The following is a 16,042-nucleotide window of genomic DNA, read 5'->3' on the forward strand; positions in this document are numbered from 1 at the left end:
ACCTATTAGAATGGTTACCATTAAGAAAGCAGAAAATAACAAGTATTGACAAGGATGCAGAAAAAGTAGAACTCTTATTATGTTGTTAGTGGCATAGTAATATGGTGCAGCCATTATACAAATCAGTTTGGCAGTTCCTCAGAAGGTTGAATGCTGAATTACCACAAGACCCAGCAATCCCACTTCTTGGTATATACCCAAAAGAACTGAAAGCAGGGACTCAAACAGATTGTTTGCACACCAATGTTCAGAGCAACATTATTCAATAGGTGGAAGCAACCCAAGAGTCCATCAACAGATGAAAGGATAAACAAAATGTGATATATACACACAATGGAATATTATTCAGTCATAAAAAGAATGAAGTTTTGAAATATCCTACAACATGGATGAAACTTGAAGACATCATGTTGAGTGAAATAAGTATATATATACAAAAAGACAAATATTGTATGATCTCGCTTATATGAAATACACAGAATAAGCAAATTCACGGAGACAGACAGCAGATTACAGGTTACCAGGGGATGGGGGGGTGAGAAGGAGGGGGGCGTTATTGCTTAATGGGTACAGTTTCTGTTTGTGGTGATGAAAAAGTTTGTGTAATGAATATTGGTGATGACAGAACAATATTAGAATGCAATTAATACCAATTAATGGTACCTTGAAAGTGGTTAAAATGAGAACTTTTGAGTTGTACATATGTAATAATAAAAAGTTTAAAAAAATTTCAAACCTATAGAAACAGAGATAATCCTGTGATATATAAGAAATTGTTGGTCAGGCAACAGAGGGAACTAAAAATTGTGTTTAATAAGACTTAGAAAGCTAGATTATGAAAAGACCCAAGATATTTCTATATCTGCCATGGCATCAACGTATGTACCCCGTATCCAATGACAAAAATTAATCTTGAGAATAAGTGGTTATGGATATGGAGATAAGCATACATGGGCATAAGAAGATGAATACCTGCTAAATGATCTAGGTAATACACATACTAGTTTAAAGCTGGATTTCAAACCTAGAGAATATAACACCACCATGAAAGAGAATAAACTGGAAGAATACAGAGCATAAGGAAAGAAGAACAGGTCACCTACAAGTAGAACAAGTCACTTACCACTGATATTTTATGTACTTATATATTTTGACAAATGGCTTGGAAAACAATGGTTTTAGTAATTCCTTTAACAGGTCACTGCAGATTAAAAGAATTACTATATAGCCAACTTCACATGAAAGAGATGGTTTAGGTACTTCAAATATGAATCCCTTGAACAAGACATTTCACATGGTAACTTATGTAATGGAAGACCATAGTGAAATATAATGTATCGCAAATATAAAGTCACTGTAGCAAAACATGCATTGCATGCCAATATAATCTTGATACAGCCAGAATGTATACCAAAATTATGGCATAATTTAGGAAAAGGAAATATATTTATAAGCAAGAATAAAGTAGGATTATTCAAATACAAGTTAAGACAATGTAAGCTGCAGGTAGCACTTTAAACATGTACAATACATTGAATAGTATTAATATTACAGGATTAAAAAATTAACCCATGACAGTATATCCTTCAGATACATATGTCTGATTCCCAGAAGATTCAAATGGTTATTACATAAAGATTTTATTGTGTTTCAATATGCCTTTACACCCAACTGGTGACTGGGTTGGTTTTCATCAAATTCTCAAATAAGTAAGATCTAAAGACAAACCAGTACACCTAGAAGGACTATGATAACCTTATTACTAACTGAAAAATTTCATAAGACCTGAAATTATTCAAGAGGAAATACCTGAATACTAGTATTTCATTTTCATAAATTTACAGTGGATTTACCACTTTGCAAAGCAATTTCAAAGACAGACCCAAAGCTGACACCAACAACCATCAACTCGTGAGATTTAAACTTCTAGAAAACTATATGGAATTTTCTGCAGTTCAGACCAAAAGAAAATCATGGAATAGCTTTAAAATTAAATTAAAGAGAGAAGAGAATCACATATATTTCTTCATATCCCATTTATAATCCTCTTCCCCATTCCAAGACTTATGTAGAATATCTCAGATATTCCCTCTCAGAATCTTAAGGGTCAAATTCAATGCCACACCCCCACATGTTTATAAAGAAAGGAGACAGGGAATAGGTTTCTCCCAATTCCAAGAAAGTAGGCAAAGCTAAGGCATACAGAGTAGAGATACAGTCTCCCCAGCTGCCAAAAGGAGGAGGAGACTTGTCACTCTCGTCTGACAGAGGGGGCCACTGCACGAGATGGGCCCTGAGACGCAGCCCTGCCAGACTGATGTGGTGACGAGAAAGCAGCTCAGCAGCAAAGGTGGTGGTGGCAAAGGTAAGATCTGCACCTCCTGGTGAAAAGCTACGTGGCACTGAGCAAACAGTGCTCCGTCTCCCCCACCCGCTTCCGCCCCAACCATTTCCCCCTTTGGTTACCAGTTGCTCCAGATGCCGTAGAGTAGTTCCACAAAGGCGAAAGAGAGATTCAGGCACAGGAAGAAAAACAGGTTCCGGGACGTCTTGTCCGACAGGATAGACCTAGACAAGACATCAGTGGGGAAGGGCCAGGAGAGTCATGGGGGTGCCGGAACGCCGAAGCCGGGTACCCCTTTCAAGACTCTCCCAGTCCACACACTCCTCACAGCTGGCCGTAGGGTGGGGGCTGCCCTGACACCCCCTCCCTGGACCTCGGGCCACCCTTAGGTCTAGGCCTTCTGCCGGACACCTCCTTCCCGCAAACATAGCACCCCGCACCTAAACCAGCCCGAAATCTTGCCGAACAGATTGAACTTGGGTGGTTTGTATTCATCATCCTTGATGGACAGGGGCAACATCTTCTCTGCCCGGCGAAGGGCCGGGTCTACTCCTCTCTAGAAGTGACTCCGTGGGATGGTGGCAGTGACAGTGGTGAAGCCTCAGATGGGACTCGCCAGCGCTCGTCCCGGGCCGCGCGTGCCTTCCAGACACAGACACACACCCGGGAACTCGCTGACTTCCGGCCCGGGCCGCGCAACGAGCCCTGGGACGGGAAAGAAGGGAGAAGGGGCCGCGGGCCGGGGGCGTGGCCTGCACTGCGGCGGGCGGGGCCTACGGCAGGAGCTGGTGGGAGCTGCGCCCTGGGGGGAGGGTGGAAGGGGAGGCGATTACGAAGGGGTTCCGAGGCGCCGACCTGGCGTCCAGACTCGCCACCTGGGATTAGGGAGAAACTCTGAGCTGCCAAACCTGTAGACTAGGCTGGCTGGGAGGTTGAGACTCCGCTCACGTCCACCCGGCCGTCTCCCACCCATTTTCTCGGGTGCACTGGCGCCTAGTGCCTGCCTTTCGCCATTTTACTTGTTGGCATTAAATTCCGTTGCAGTAGGTAGCAGTGCTTAAGAATCTAGGCGGCGGCATGTTCTCTTGCTTCCAGTCTGCAGGAGGCGCAAGTGATGGTTTTGCTGGGTCAACTCTATGGACATCCAAATCCTAGTAATTCACTTCTTCCCCGAAAACAGTGCCTGACCCTCCTGTATTGCCACACAGGAGGCGATCAGTAAAAGTCTGTTGAAAGAAAGAGTATTAAATGTGTTTAAAAGAAGCCCTTCCAAGGGAGCGCCTACGAGAGGGTTTTTCAATTGAGAGGTTTGGTTAATGCATTGCTTCCCAGGCAATCTCAATCCGCAGGAAGCCAGCAACTCGCTTGCACATCCCTCTAGCTTCCAAGTTATCCCTGGGGCAGCTGCCGAGGCTATAATTCTTATATAATTCTCACTGCCAATTACAGGGACGTGCAGGGAGAAGCTGTCTCGTGGATGAGACCCGAAGAGTGTGCGGAGCGCCAGCAGGTGAGCCCGGCGGGCCTTCCTGAACACCCACGGCCAATGGAAATGCTCCTTCGGGAGCCTCTCCGGGAAATTGCTTGGGTATGGTCATGTGGTCCGTGACGTGAATGATTAAAAGTTGTTACCTCGAGGAAGAAATGGGGGAAAGAAGGATTGGCTTTCAGAGGTGGGCTGGAAACTACAAAACCGAGCTTCTTGGGAATTGCCTTTTAGTCTAACAGGAAGTGAAGCGTCACCGAGAAGGAGGGGCACCCACTGGGGGACTGTCTCCTGCTCCAGGCGCTCACTTTGCGGGAGGCGCTTTTTCCAGGTTATCAATCCAGCGAATGAAACGGTATATGCACGCTGCTTGGTTTGCAAAAAAGAAGAAGTAAATGAACAAGCGAGACGCCCCTTCCGTTTTATGACTACCAAGCTGCAAGCACATATATCGGTTGACTCCACTGCAATCATCTGCACTCGTGGTAAGGAGACAGCAAAATGCTCTCCTGTTAAAAATTTTTGCAGTGAGGATTTATGCATGTTTGGCTCTCGTTCTTGGAACTTTTGTAGGGGGAGGCGGGAGAAGAGGAGGTTAGTTAATTCGGTGGTTTTATTTTTCAACATACAGTTTACTCGTTCTACAGTTTTGTTGTTTTTAAGTGTTCATGCTAATTAAGACTGCTCTGAAGAGAGACAGCTATGTTCCAGAAATTAAGTTCTGGAAAGAGAATTTTGTATGCCTTTCTTGGCGTAAATTTCATTATTTTAATTTGAACATAGACATATTTTCAATAAGTAGCATTTATTTTTATATTTTTTAGGAAGCTTTTATAATACCAATAGACTGAATTTTACTCTGCTGCGCTGCTGGGGAAACATTAATTGGGTGCAAACAAGGTAGTTTAAAGATAAATATTTCCATGGCAATTGAGCTTTTCTCCAAAACTGCTTTATTTCTTTACGATGTAACTTATTGGGGGAGGGGGGAATTTATGGAAATATTCAAATTTCGGCAACTGATTGTCAGCATTCTCTTAATGCATCAAGGTCAACCGCAATTTGAGTCTGTATTCTTTGGAAATAAATTCTGCATTTTGTTAGGTATTGCTAGAATTCAGAAATTGCTCAACTGGTTTATGGAAAAAGTTGCATTACCCTCTTTCAAAGAGTTTTGACATAAGTTGGAGAAATAGGGAGGTTTAATTTTGGTTTTGTTGGTTTTCTGGGACCCCCAAGTACCCCCAGAAAGATATAAGGTAGACACTCCCTTTCAAAAAGTGGCAACACCACTTGGATGGCATAAGGACAACTAAATGCATTAATTAACATATGTGAACCATCAGGATAATTTCTGGCCCATAGTAGGACAATAAGTGCAATATGAAGGGTAGATGGACAATGTTTAAATCAGGAGTTCTATGAGTAGAAAATGTTTGATGATGCCTCACTTGTCATCTTGAAATAATATTTATCCCATATATGTTAACTCACATATAGTTACATCAAAGTTAGTTTCTTTCATTCATTCAGCTGTCTTTTAGTGAGTGTAATCTATGTGCCAGGCTCTGTGCTAAGCACTGGGAGCTAAAAATCAGATAAGTCAAAGTTATTTCCCTGGAGGAATTTTATGGATTGAAGACGATTTGAGGAGAGGTAAATAGCCACAAGCAAATCAGTCTAGGATTTTAAAACTGTGTGATGTTAAAAATGTAGACAGGAATGCCCTTGGAGCAGTAAGGAGGGACATCTATCCCTCAATGAGTCTTTCTATATATACTAAACCATTGTTTTTGCACTTTCAATAACATAGAAGAATGTGATTTTGGACAATCAAAAATGATTCTTTGGCTTTGTTTAGGTAGTCATTACAGATATAGTGTATGAAAGTCTCCAATCAGAATTTTTAATTCCTTCATATAAGATTAAATATATTTATAATATTAGAAAATATATATAGTCCTGAAAAACATTTTAAACTGTTAAATGGATTTCTACTCTGAACTTTTTAATATGTATTTATATTATCTCCTACTAACTAATTGCATTAGGCAGACTAAATGGAAAAAAATCCAGCTGCCCAGACCTGTGTTCAGGACTGTGAGAAATGAAAGCAGCAAGAATTAAGGGGCAGAAGCTCATCTCCAGCCATGGTTCCAGCTCCTTCTGGTCAATAGTCAGCAAGGATAGGAAGGATGCCATCTGTCATTCCTCAGTAAGCAGTCCTGGCATTTATCTGAAACCCTATTTTAGACCCTGTGGTTTTATAGATGCTTCAGATTGACTGCCTTGGGATCCTTTACTGAAAAAAGAAATCTTAATAGTGGATAAAACTAGAGATACATGTAAATCTAGAAATTGAATACAAATGCAAGCTGCTAGTGCTGTCAGAGATTTTTCTCTGTGGCATATATGCTGTGGTTTCCAACGTGTAAACATATCAGATAGTTGGCATGATGTGAATTTATTCTGCTTCTGTATCCTCAAAAGATGAAATAAAAAATATAGCAATGTTAATTCTAAGCGACATTAAAAGTGTTGTTATTTTGGAATTACCTGCTGATTGACAAAAATGATGCAGAAAATTCTTTGATTTCCCTTAATAGTGTCAAGAGAGCCTGTTCCTATCAATCCCTGAAGCCATAAGGAAAATTTAAAAAAAAATTTAAACTTTACTACAATGAGGTAAGTACCATTATTTGTATCTGAGAAAAATTATTTTCTGTAGAGGTGTTTCTGTTTCCTTGGAAATAAAAGTTCTTACTTGAACCAGGGTCCTTTAGAAAATACCAGTAAGGCCTCTTTTAGGACCCATCCATTGAAATTATAATACACATCATAGAATGAAGTCAATACCTATAAAGTTGCAATATTGTTGTAGACTAAGACAAAGCTGAAAATAGTGGAAACTGTAGGAGACATTGAAAATACAAAGTAATCCAAATGTGAGAGTTGGGAGCTTGGTTCTGACCTACCACTCTTGCCGTGGATCAGGAAAAATTGTTTTATATTCTCAATCCCAGCAGTACCATCTACAAAATGAGGTGGTTATATTAACGGCCTTTTTTCTAAAGATTCAAAAAATTACAGATTTGAGGTAATTGCAGAGCGTGATAGGGGAAAACTTCTGACAACTCTCATTACTATTGCTAAACTATATGAAAGCAGAAAGTGGGTCTGTCTGGTTATCAGGTCCCTAGCACCTGATAGTGTGGGGCACATGGTAAGCACCTATAAATATTTGTTGATTGATAGCCCACCATGAATACTTTGACCTTCCCCTAATAAAGTTAGAAAGCTCACATGAAGAGGGATTTTTATCAATTTGAAGTTTTAAAGATGCATACATCTTAGGTTTATTGTCTAAAAATAGAAGTTCTAATTCATATGCATGACGCCTATTTCTCTTAGAGAAATGATTTTGCAATGCGAGTTTATTGCTGAAAATGAGTATTTGTTAAAAGTGAGAGGGTTTCATAGACTATTCTGGGATCTTCTGCTTAACAATCTTGCCTCTCCTCCATTTTCCTGTGACTAAAATAGATAGAGGTTCAAATGAAAAGCTTCAGTATCCTGGAAGGGTAAAAGTAATATATTCACAGATGTACTTGCTTTCTTTTTGACCCATTTCTGGAACTAATTTTGCATGGCACTGTACTGAGCTAAAAATGCTTTCCTATATCTAGGCTTTCTTCTTAGGATGCATTGACTTCTTGGATCCTTACCAGTAATGAATGTGTGCCTCTTAGGAATAAGGCCTTTCTTACCCCTGCCCTAATATATATCCATTGGATTGGTCATCCCCAAACATTATCATCATAATAAGAGCTACAATTAGTTGACAATTCCAGGAGACAGATACAAGGTTAGAAAGAAATTTTCTCTAGCTTAATTCAGACCTGTGCGTTTTGAGGATTAAAGATAGCAGATAGTGCTTTTAAAAGATTTTATATGTGATATCTATGGTATTTCCCCTTAAATCAATGACAGTGAAATAAACTCTACCAGTGATTATAGTGGCTGAAGGTACATTGAGAATGAATCTGAGGCTTATATAGACTTAGGAATAATAATAATAATAAAAAGCCAGACTGATGAGTAGCATCAGTGGGGTTGGGGAGGGATATGGAAACATAGGTAGCTAGTGTCAGATATACCTGTTTTAAATGCTGCCCTTGTTGTTCAACAAGGGATAGCAACAAACAAGATAAGATTTAACAAAGGTCTATGAATACTGAAACTTTATATAAATATATATATTCAGATGCTGGGGTGTTGGAGTAGCTGGAAGGAGGCTAATGACATTGTAGAATTGTACCCTATAACATCCTTTGAAATTTGTTCAACAGCTACTTGTTGAATTGTGTTTTGAAAGTCTTCACCTTTCTGTATATACCCTATATTGCATAATAAGGAAAGAAATGAAACTGTGGAACTGTACCCCATAACAATTTTTGAAATTACCTATATAACTTCTTAAGCTCTACATTGAAGATTAACACCTTTCTGTAGGTATGTTATATTTTACAATAGTAGAAATAGCTGAAGTTGTAGAACTGTGACCCATGACATTATTTGAAATTTGCTCTCTAACTGCTTGTTAAATCATAGTTTGAATGTTATCACTGTTCTATATATATGTATATATATTTATATATATATATATATATATATATTTGTATTAGTTAGGGTTCTCTAGGGAAACAGAACCAAGAGGAGATATCTGTAAATAAGAGATTTTATAAAAGTGTCTCATGCAACTGTGGGGATGCACAAGTCCAAATTCCGTAGGGCAGGATGCATGAGTCCAAATTCCGTAGGGCAGGCAGCGAACTAGCAACTCCAGTGGTCTTTGATGAACTCCCCAGGAGAGGCTGGCTGGCTGAAGAAGAAGTGAAAGTTCCCTCTCCCTTAAAAGTCTTCAACTGATTGGATTAAATCCAGCTGATTGAATTCTCATTGCAGAAGTCATGCTCTTTGTTGATGTAATCAGCCACAGATGACTTAATAAATCAGGCTTCTGGTTTATTAACCAGCCACAAACATCCTTGCAGTAATAGTCAGGCCAGTGCATGCTTGACCTGGGCACCCATCACCTGGCCAAGTTGACATAACCATCACAGTCCACCCCTTGTCAATTTGGCAGCTGTACACATCACCTTAAACCGCACTTGATCTCTAAATAGAACACAATAACAAACATACATTTTGCCTAACAATACTCAGCTGTCCTGCATACAACTAGAAACACACTGAATCTCTCCACAAGAGGGTACAACTCCTTGGGTAACATTAACTCTTGAACTTGATATCCTATAACTTAAATACTATGAAATAAATGAACAATACAACTTATGTCATATGAAAAGGGGATAAGATAGAGAAGAAAACAAAGGTATTTGCTTTATGGACAGATAAAAACATACTCAACAAAACAAGGATGAAATATTCATGCCATCATAATCCTCATTTTTGTAATTGTTCACATGGTCGTAGTACATATTTATCACTACCTTCTTCCACTACCCATTCCATGTTCCTTTTACCCTCAGCAAGCACTTCAGCTGGCTGTGGTTCTTTGCCTGGTGGGGTGACCCAAACCTTCATTCCTGAAGTTTCTGGGCCATTGGTAGTTCTACCTGGATTGGGTTGTTGCAGTTTTCCATTGACTTTAATCACAGGGTATAGTAGTACTAAGAGACACCCTAGGGGATTTCCTGTATTCCAAGAAAATTCTTCTTTACCTCCATTGTGTAGTTGCAGTCCTATTTCCCCTTGATAGTCAGGATCAATCACCCCATCCAGTACAGTAATCCCCTTCCTTGATTCAGAGGTATGAGAAGCCCAAAGTGGCCAGGTAGCAGTCCTAACTTCCAGTTCAGTGGAATTATTGTTGTGTCTTCTGGTGGGAGCACTCCTCCTTTTGGAACTAAGACCTGTAGACCAGCAGAGCTTAAGGTTGCAGGGACAGGAAGCAAACATTTTGCTAGTGTATTACTAAGAGTGATAATGAGTGATGCCACTTCCATTTCCACCCCTTGATTCCTGGACCCATGAATCCTGGCTATGGGAAAAACAGCACCATAGAGCAGATGCTGATTCAGAGCATACACAGCCTCCTGGAGAACACTGCACCGGTCCTGCAAGGTATTGCCACCTCGTTGGCACCATAACTGAGTCTTCAAAAGGCCATTCCACCATTCTATCAACCCAGCTGCCTCTGGATGATGAGGAACATGTTAAGGACAGAGAATTCCATGAGCATGTACCCATTCTCTCACTTCATTTGCTGTGAAGTGGGTTCCTTGATCAGAAGCAATGCTGTGTGGAATACCATGACAGTGGATAAGGCATTCCATAAGTCCATGGATGGCAGTTTGGGCAGAAGTATTGTGTGCAGGGAAGGCAAATCCATATCCGGAGTACGTGTCTGTTCCTCATCATCCAGAGGCAGCTGGGTTGATAGAATGGTGGAATGGCCTTTTGAAGACTCAGTTATGGTGCCAACTAGGTGGCAATACCTTGCAGGACCGGTGCAGTGTTCTCCAGGAGGCTGTGTATGCTCTGAATCAGCATCTGCTCTATGGTGCTGTTTCTCCCATAGCCAGGATTCATGGGTCCAGGAATCAAGGGGTGGAAATGGAAGTGGCATCACTCATTATCACTCTTAGTAATACACTAGCAAAATGTTTGCTTCCTGTCCCTGCAACCTAAGTAATTTGTTCTACTTAGAACAAATTACTGTCCCTTCCATGATGAAAGTGGTCCAATGTAATCAAACTGCCACCAGGTAGCAGGCTGATCACCTCGGGGAATGGTGCCATATTGGGTACTGAGTGTCTCCTGCTGCTGGCAGATTGGGCATTCAGCAGTGGCTGTTGCCATGTCGGCCTTGGTGAGTGGAAGTCCATGTTGCTGAGCCTTTGCATAACCTCCATCCCTACCACCATGACCACTTTGTTCATGAGCCCATTGGGCAATGAAAGGAGTGGCTGGGGAAAGAGGTTGACTGGTATCCACAGAATGAGTCATCCTATCCACCACTTGATTATTAAAATCTTTCTGTGCTGAAGTCACCTTCTGGTGGGCATTCACATGGGACACGAATAGCTTCATGTTTTTTGCCCGTTCAGAAAGATCTATCCACATACCTCTTCCCCAGGCTTCTTTATCACCAGTTTTCCAATCATGTTCCTTCCAAGTCCCTGACCATCCAGCCAAACCATTAGCAATGGCCCATGAATCAGTATATAAATGCACCTCTGGCCAGTCCTCTTTCCAAGCAAAATGAGCAGCCAGTCACACTGCTCAAAGTTCCACCTACTGGGAGGATTTCCACTCACCACTGTCCTTCAGGGACATCCCAGAAAGGGGCTGCAGTGCTGTAGCTGTCCATTTTTGGGTGGTACCTGCATATTGTGCAGAACCATCTGTAAACCAGGCCCAAATTTTCTTTTCCTCAGTCAACTGATTGTAAGGAACTCTCCAAGAGGCTCTGGGCTAGGAAAGAGAAAGTAATGTGGCAGGAGTGGGGGCCATGGGCATTTGAGCCATTTTCTCATGTAACTTGTGCCTTCAGGACCCACTTGAGCCCTATCTTGTATATACCATTTCCATTTTATGATGGAGTGCTGCTGTGCATGCCCAACTTTATGGCTTGGCAGGTCAGACAACACCCAGCTCATGAGAGGCAACTCAGGTTTCATGGTAACTTGGTGGCCCTTCGTTAAGCATTCTATCTCTACTGAGGCCCAATAGTAGGCCAAAAGCTGTTTCACAAAAAGAGAGTAGATATCTGCAGAAGATGGTAAGGCTTTACTCCAAAATCCTAAAGGTCTGCATTGTGATTCTCCTATAGGAGCCTGCCAGAGGCTCCAAAGAGCATCTCTATTTGCCACTGACACTTCCAGCACCATCGGATCAGCTGGATCATATGATCTTAGTAGCAGAGCAGCTTGAACAGCAGCCTGCACCTATTACAGAGCCTCATCTTCCAGTCCCCACTCAAAACTAGAAGGTTTCCTGGTTACTCCATTAATTGGCTGGAGTAGCACACCCAAATGAGGAATATGTTGTCTCCAAAATCCAAAGAGGCCAACTAGGCATTGTGCCTCTGTTTTGGTTTAGGAGGGGCCAGATGAAACAGCTTATCTTTTACTTTAGAAGGGATATCTCAACATGCCCCACACCACTGGACATCTAGAAATTTTACTAAGGTGGAAGGCCCCTGTATTTTTTTTTTTTATTTATCTCTCATCCTCTGACATGCAAATGTCTTACCAATAAGTCTAGAGGAGTTGCTATTTCTTGCTCACTAGGTCTAGTCAATGTGATATCATCAATATAATGGACCAGTGTGATGTCTTGTGGGAGGGAAATGATCAAGATCCTTGTGGGCAATATTATGACATAGGACTGGAAAGTTGATATACCCCTGAAGTAGAATAGTGAAGGTATACTGCTAGCCTTCCCAGCTGAATGCAGACTGTTTCTGGTGGTCTTTACTAACAGCTATTGAGAAAAAAGCATTTGCCAGCTCAAGTTGTATTTTTTAGGGTTCTCTAGGGAAACAGAACCAATAGGAGATATGTGTAAATTTGAGATTTTATAAAAGTGTCTCACACAACTGTGAAGATGCGCAAGTCCAAATTCTGTAGGACATTATGCACAAGTCCAAATTCCATAGCTCAAGCAGCAAATTGGCAACTCTGATGAAGGTCTTCATTGAACTCCCCAGGAAAGGCAGGCTGGCTGAAGAAGAAATGAAAGTTCTCTCTCTTCTCCCTTAAAAGTCTTCAACTGATTGGATTAAATCTAGTTCATTGAATTCTCTCATTGTGGAAGGCATGCCCTTCATTGATGTAATTAGCCATGGATGCAATCAATTGACTAAAGATTTAATAAACCCACCTCTGGTTTATTAACCAGCCACAAATGTCCTTTCAGTAATGGTTAGGCCAGTGCTTGCTTGACCAGACACCGGGGCACCATCATCTGGCCAAGTTAGCACAGGAACCTAACCATCACAACGTTGAAGTTCGCAATTAAAAAAAAAATTTTTTTTTTTGAAAGAGCCTAGTAAGAGTAAATGAGTTCTTTAGGAGGAAAAGTGAGGAAAAATCGTTTAGGATGGAGATGATAGAGTTGGTAGAAAGTGAGAAGAGTTAAATGATGCATCTAAAAGAAAAAGTGAAAAGAACAGATTTCCTGAATATGGGTAAAATCCTAAAAGCAGAACTCCACAGAATGCTATGTAGTACCTGGAAAATAGAAAGCAAACCTTCAAGTACTATTTCTGGCATTCTATATTTTTCGGTGAAGTAAATGCTAATTTGCCAAGAATAAAATTTTAATTGAAGAGGCTTACTGTGGGTAGTTGTGAACTGATTTGAGTAGCGTTTTCTTTTTCTGCCAGCCATCCTGTAGTTGGTTTTTGTCACTTTCTGAACTCAAACTAAATTTTCATTCCTCAAAGTAAGACTTTTTTTTGACAGTTTGTATAAATCATATATGCTGCCTGCCAGATTAAGTAATATAGCTTCTGATTATGTTACCTCCTAAAAGTTTGCAGAAACTCATAAGGATGGTATTAATGAACAAAGGATGATATCACCCCAAGCTCCATGTCCAAGAGCCTCCATAAGAAAGGATGTGCAAAAGTATTTCATGCAGAAAATCTTTGAAAAGATGTGGAAAAAAAAACAGGGTTGTAGGCCATCTTAGATATGTTAAGTAGCTTCGGCTCTGAACTGAAGGGAAAAAGGATGGTCTGTGCTTAAGGACACATTTCCTGACTTCTCCTTGTCAGTAGATGAACAGTGGCCCAGGGCTGTTCATGAGGGAAAGGAGTCTTGGGTACTGTTTAGTCTTAACTGGGCCTAAATTTGCATTCAATCTGTGTTCCTTGTTAAACTCTGAGGCATTTCTTATCCGTTGTGAACTTGAAAACAATTTACACATAGATTCCCTCCATTCATATACAAGAGTTGTGAGCACTTTTTCAAAAAATAGTCCTTGGTACCATTCTGGGTTACAAATACTAATGGAAACTGCCCTTAAGATACATTCAGACTAAATAAGGAGATGGAGGCACAGCCAATCACTGTAATACCTGGAAAGAAATTGTAGGAGCACTGTGTTCTGAGTTGACAGGAGCACTGAGGATGGAGAATGGTGAGGAAAACATTCACAGGGGACATGATATTTGAGAGACTGATGGGGGGGTGAGGGTAGGACTTCATCACATGAAGAAAGAGAAAGACTTTTTAAGTAGAGAAAATAGCACATACCAGCACCTGTAGTCATGGATCAGCATGCTATGCATGGGTACCATTTGGAGGTGTGTATATACATATATATACCACATGCCTCTTTGCCTCCATTTTAATATTTTCTGTCACCAGCATGCCGTAAACCTGGACAGAAACTGCTCTTCAATTGTACCAGCTGTCTCATCTGGTTCTTTGCTGACATGTTCATAGAAGGAAGGCCCAGGTACTAAATAGTGCTCTGGATTCCATCTTGGAATGATTTTATCTCTTGACTTCTGAGGACCCTTTCCTAAGCATCTATATCTTACGATCATCAGCTTTTAAATAAGCACATGTTTTGGAGGATGAGCCAGAAGAGAAAATAATCTCATTGTACAACATCAAGCCGCTTATTGCTTGCCTACCTTATGAGTCAGAGAACAAAATGAATCTTTGTTCATATTGTGCTCTGGCATATTTGTTTTCAACTTCTCCTTGTGTAATTATTGTTTTTCCAACATGAAGGAAAATAGCCTTAAGGAATGAATTCTGTATTCATCAGAGATCCTTTTAGGGAACTTTGGTAGATGATGTAGTAAATAAATAAATAGCAGACCTTTGAAGATTTAAATTGCCTGCTCCACTTAAAGACGTGTGAAAGAATTTCTGACTTGCTTCATAGAATATTTATTGTTTATTTTCATATTCTATTTTATATCCACATTTAAGAAAATTTCTTAAAATTTCAAGTAATGGTCCAGAGTATTGTGGGAAGATGGTGGAGTAGGAAGCTCCAGAATCAGTCCCTCTAACTGAACAACTATTAAACAGACAAAAGCAAAACAAAACAAAAAACTTTCTGAATCAACCATTTTAAAACACAGAAGTCCCATAGAACACTGTACATCATTCAGGAAAGAGCAGGAAGAAGAGGCTGGTAAATTACACTAAATATCCATAAATTGCTCTCTTTGCATGGCAGCTACTGTCACTGGCATGCAATATGGGATCTGGCCCCTGGCATAGCTTGCTGGCACCAGAAACAGACATAAAAATCCACTTCCTCAAGATCCAGGGTTGGCATGAGCCAATCACTGCTCTCGGTTTTGATTAGCTACTTCAGATCACTGGGGGCTTGTCTCTGAGGGCAGCCATTGTTCCATTCCACCCCAGACAAAGATGGCAGAGATTTAAAGATGGTGTGCTTCCTTAGAGCTGTGGAGGACAGTGGAAAGGCTGCATTTGCTAGATAGGTCAAGAAAAGACAGCTTTGGTGAGCCTTGGAAGAAGCTTTTGACTCCCTTCCGGGCACCCCCTATCCCCTCCCCAGGGCAGTTGGAGCCAGTTGCCACTCCTTTTGTGGATCATGGCCTTGTTCTGACTGGAAAAGATTGACTTAGGAAGCTGCTCTCCGGCATGCCCCCACTCCAAGAATTTACCTTTCAGGCAAAAGCAGGTTGAGACAGTGAACATATTCAAAGAAATAATTGAGGCAGGTGGCCTGGGGCAAAGGCTTACCTGCTTTAAGACTGTTGGGGAGACCTGGAGAGGAAGGAGGTCTGTCTCCTGGGAGTAGAGAACATTCAAATTCCTGTAAACAGTGGAACTCTTAAGGCCACTACAAAGCACAAGCTCAGGAAAAGACACAGACCCGAAAGTCAGGGAGGTCCCTGTACTTTGCATTCATCTTGGATGGATCTTCCTAATAGGAGGGAATATGTACAGTGTGCAACAGAATATAAAGACAAACAGAAAACAAAAATGATGGCCCATTCAAAGGAAGAGATAAAAATCCAGAAAAAGTCAGTGAAGAAGACAAGACTGTGGACATACTGGACAAAGACTTAAAAATTGATCTTCGATATGCTCCAGATGAGGGAAAATACAGAGAAAGAACTAAAGTATATCAGGAAAACAATGAATGAACAATAAGGGAATCTCAATAGAGAGATAGAAATTTTA

The 16,042-nt window shown here is 40.8% G+C and overlaps 2 protein-coding genes across 7 annotated transcripts in view; one reads left to right on the plus strand and one right to left on the minus strand.

Annotated features, from left to right (window-relative positions):
- SLC30A7 (solute carrier family 30 member 7) overlaps window positions 1–3,027 on the minus strand; it is a 103,518-nt gene extending 100,491 nt beyond the window's left edge. Inside the window, exons 1-2 of the mRNA XM_037826527.1 lie at window positions 2,785–3,027; window positions 2,467–2,568 (exon numbers count right to left, since the gene is read on the minus strand). Coding sequence (XP_037682455.1) covers window positions 2,467–2,568; window positions 2,785–2,864 — 182 coding nt within the window. The 5' untranslated portion in view covers window positions 2,865–3,027. The remainder of the gene's footprint in view (window positions 1–2,466; window positions 2,569–2,784) is intronic.
- The window catches only part of EXTL2 (exostosin like glycosyltransferase 2), a 42,308-nt gene continuing 28,563 nt past the window's right edge, over window positions 2,298–16,042 (plus strand). The window contains exons 1-4 of one of the 6 annotated variants that reach the window (XM_037826529.1): window positions 3,122–3,132; window positions 3,794–3,854; window positions 4,162–4,315; window positions 6,437–6,515. In XM_037826529.1, the coding sequence (XP_037682457.1) occupies window positions 6,511–6,515 (5 nt within the window). In that variant the 5' untranslated portion in view covers window positions 3,122–3,132; window positions 3,794–3,854; window positions 4,162–4,315; window positions 6,437–6,510. Of the gene's footprint in view, window positions 2,366–3,121; window positions 3,133–3,196; window positions 3,855–3,973; window positions 4,316–5,881; window positions 6,046–6,436; window positions 6,516–16,042 lie in introns of those variants that run through there. The other 5 variants (XM_037826532.1, XM_037826528.1, XM_037826530.1 and 2 more) reach the window with 5 other exon arrangements.

This window comes from Choloepus didactylus, chromosome 2 (genome assembly GCF_015220235.1).
Source record: "Choloepus didactylus isolate mChoDid1 chromosome 2, mChoDid1.pri, whole genome shotgun sequence".
Lineage (NCBI taxonomy): Eukaryota > Metazoa > Chordata > Mammalia > Pilosa > Megalonychidae > Choloepus > Choloepus didactylus.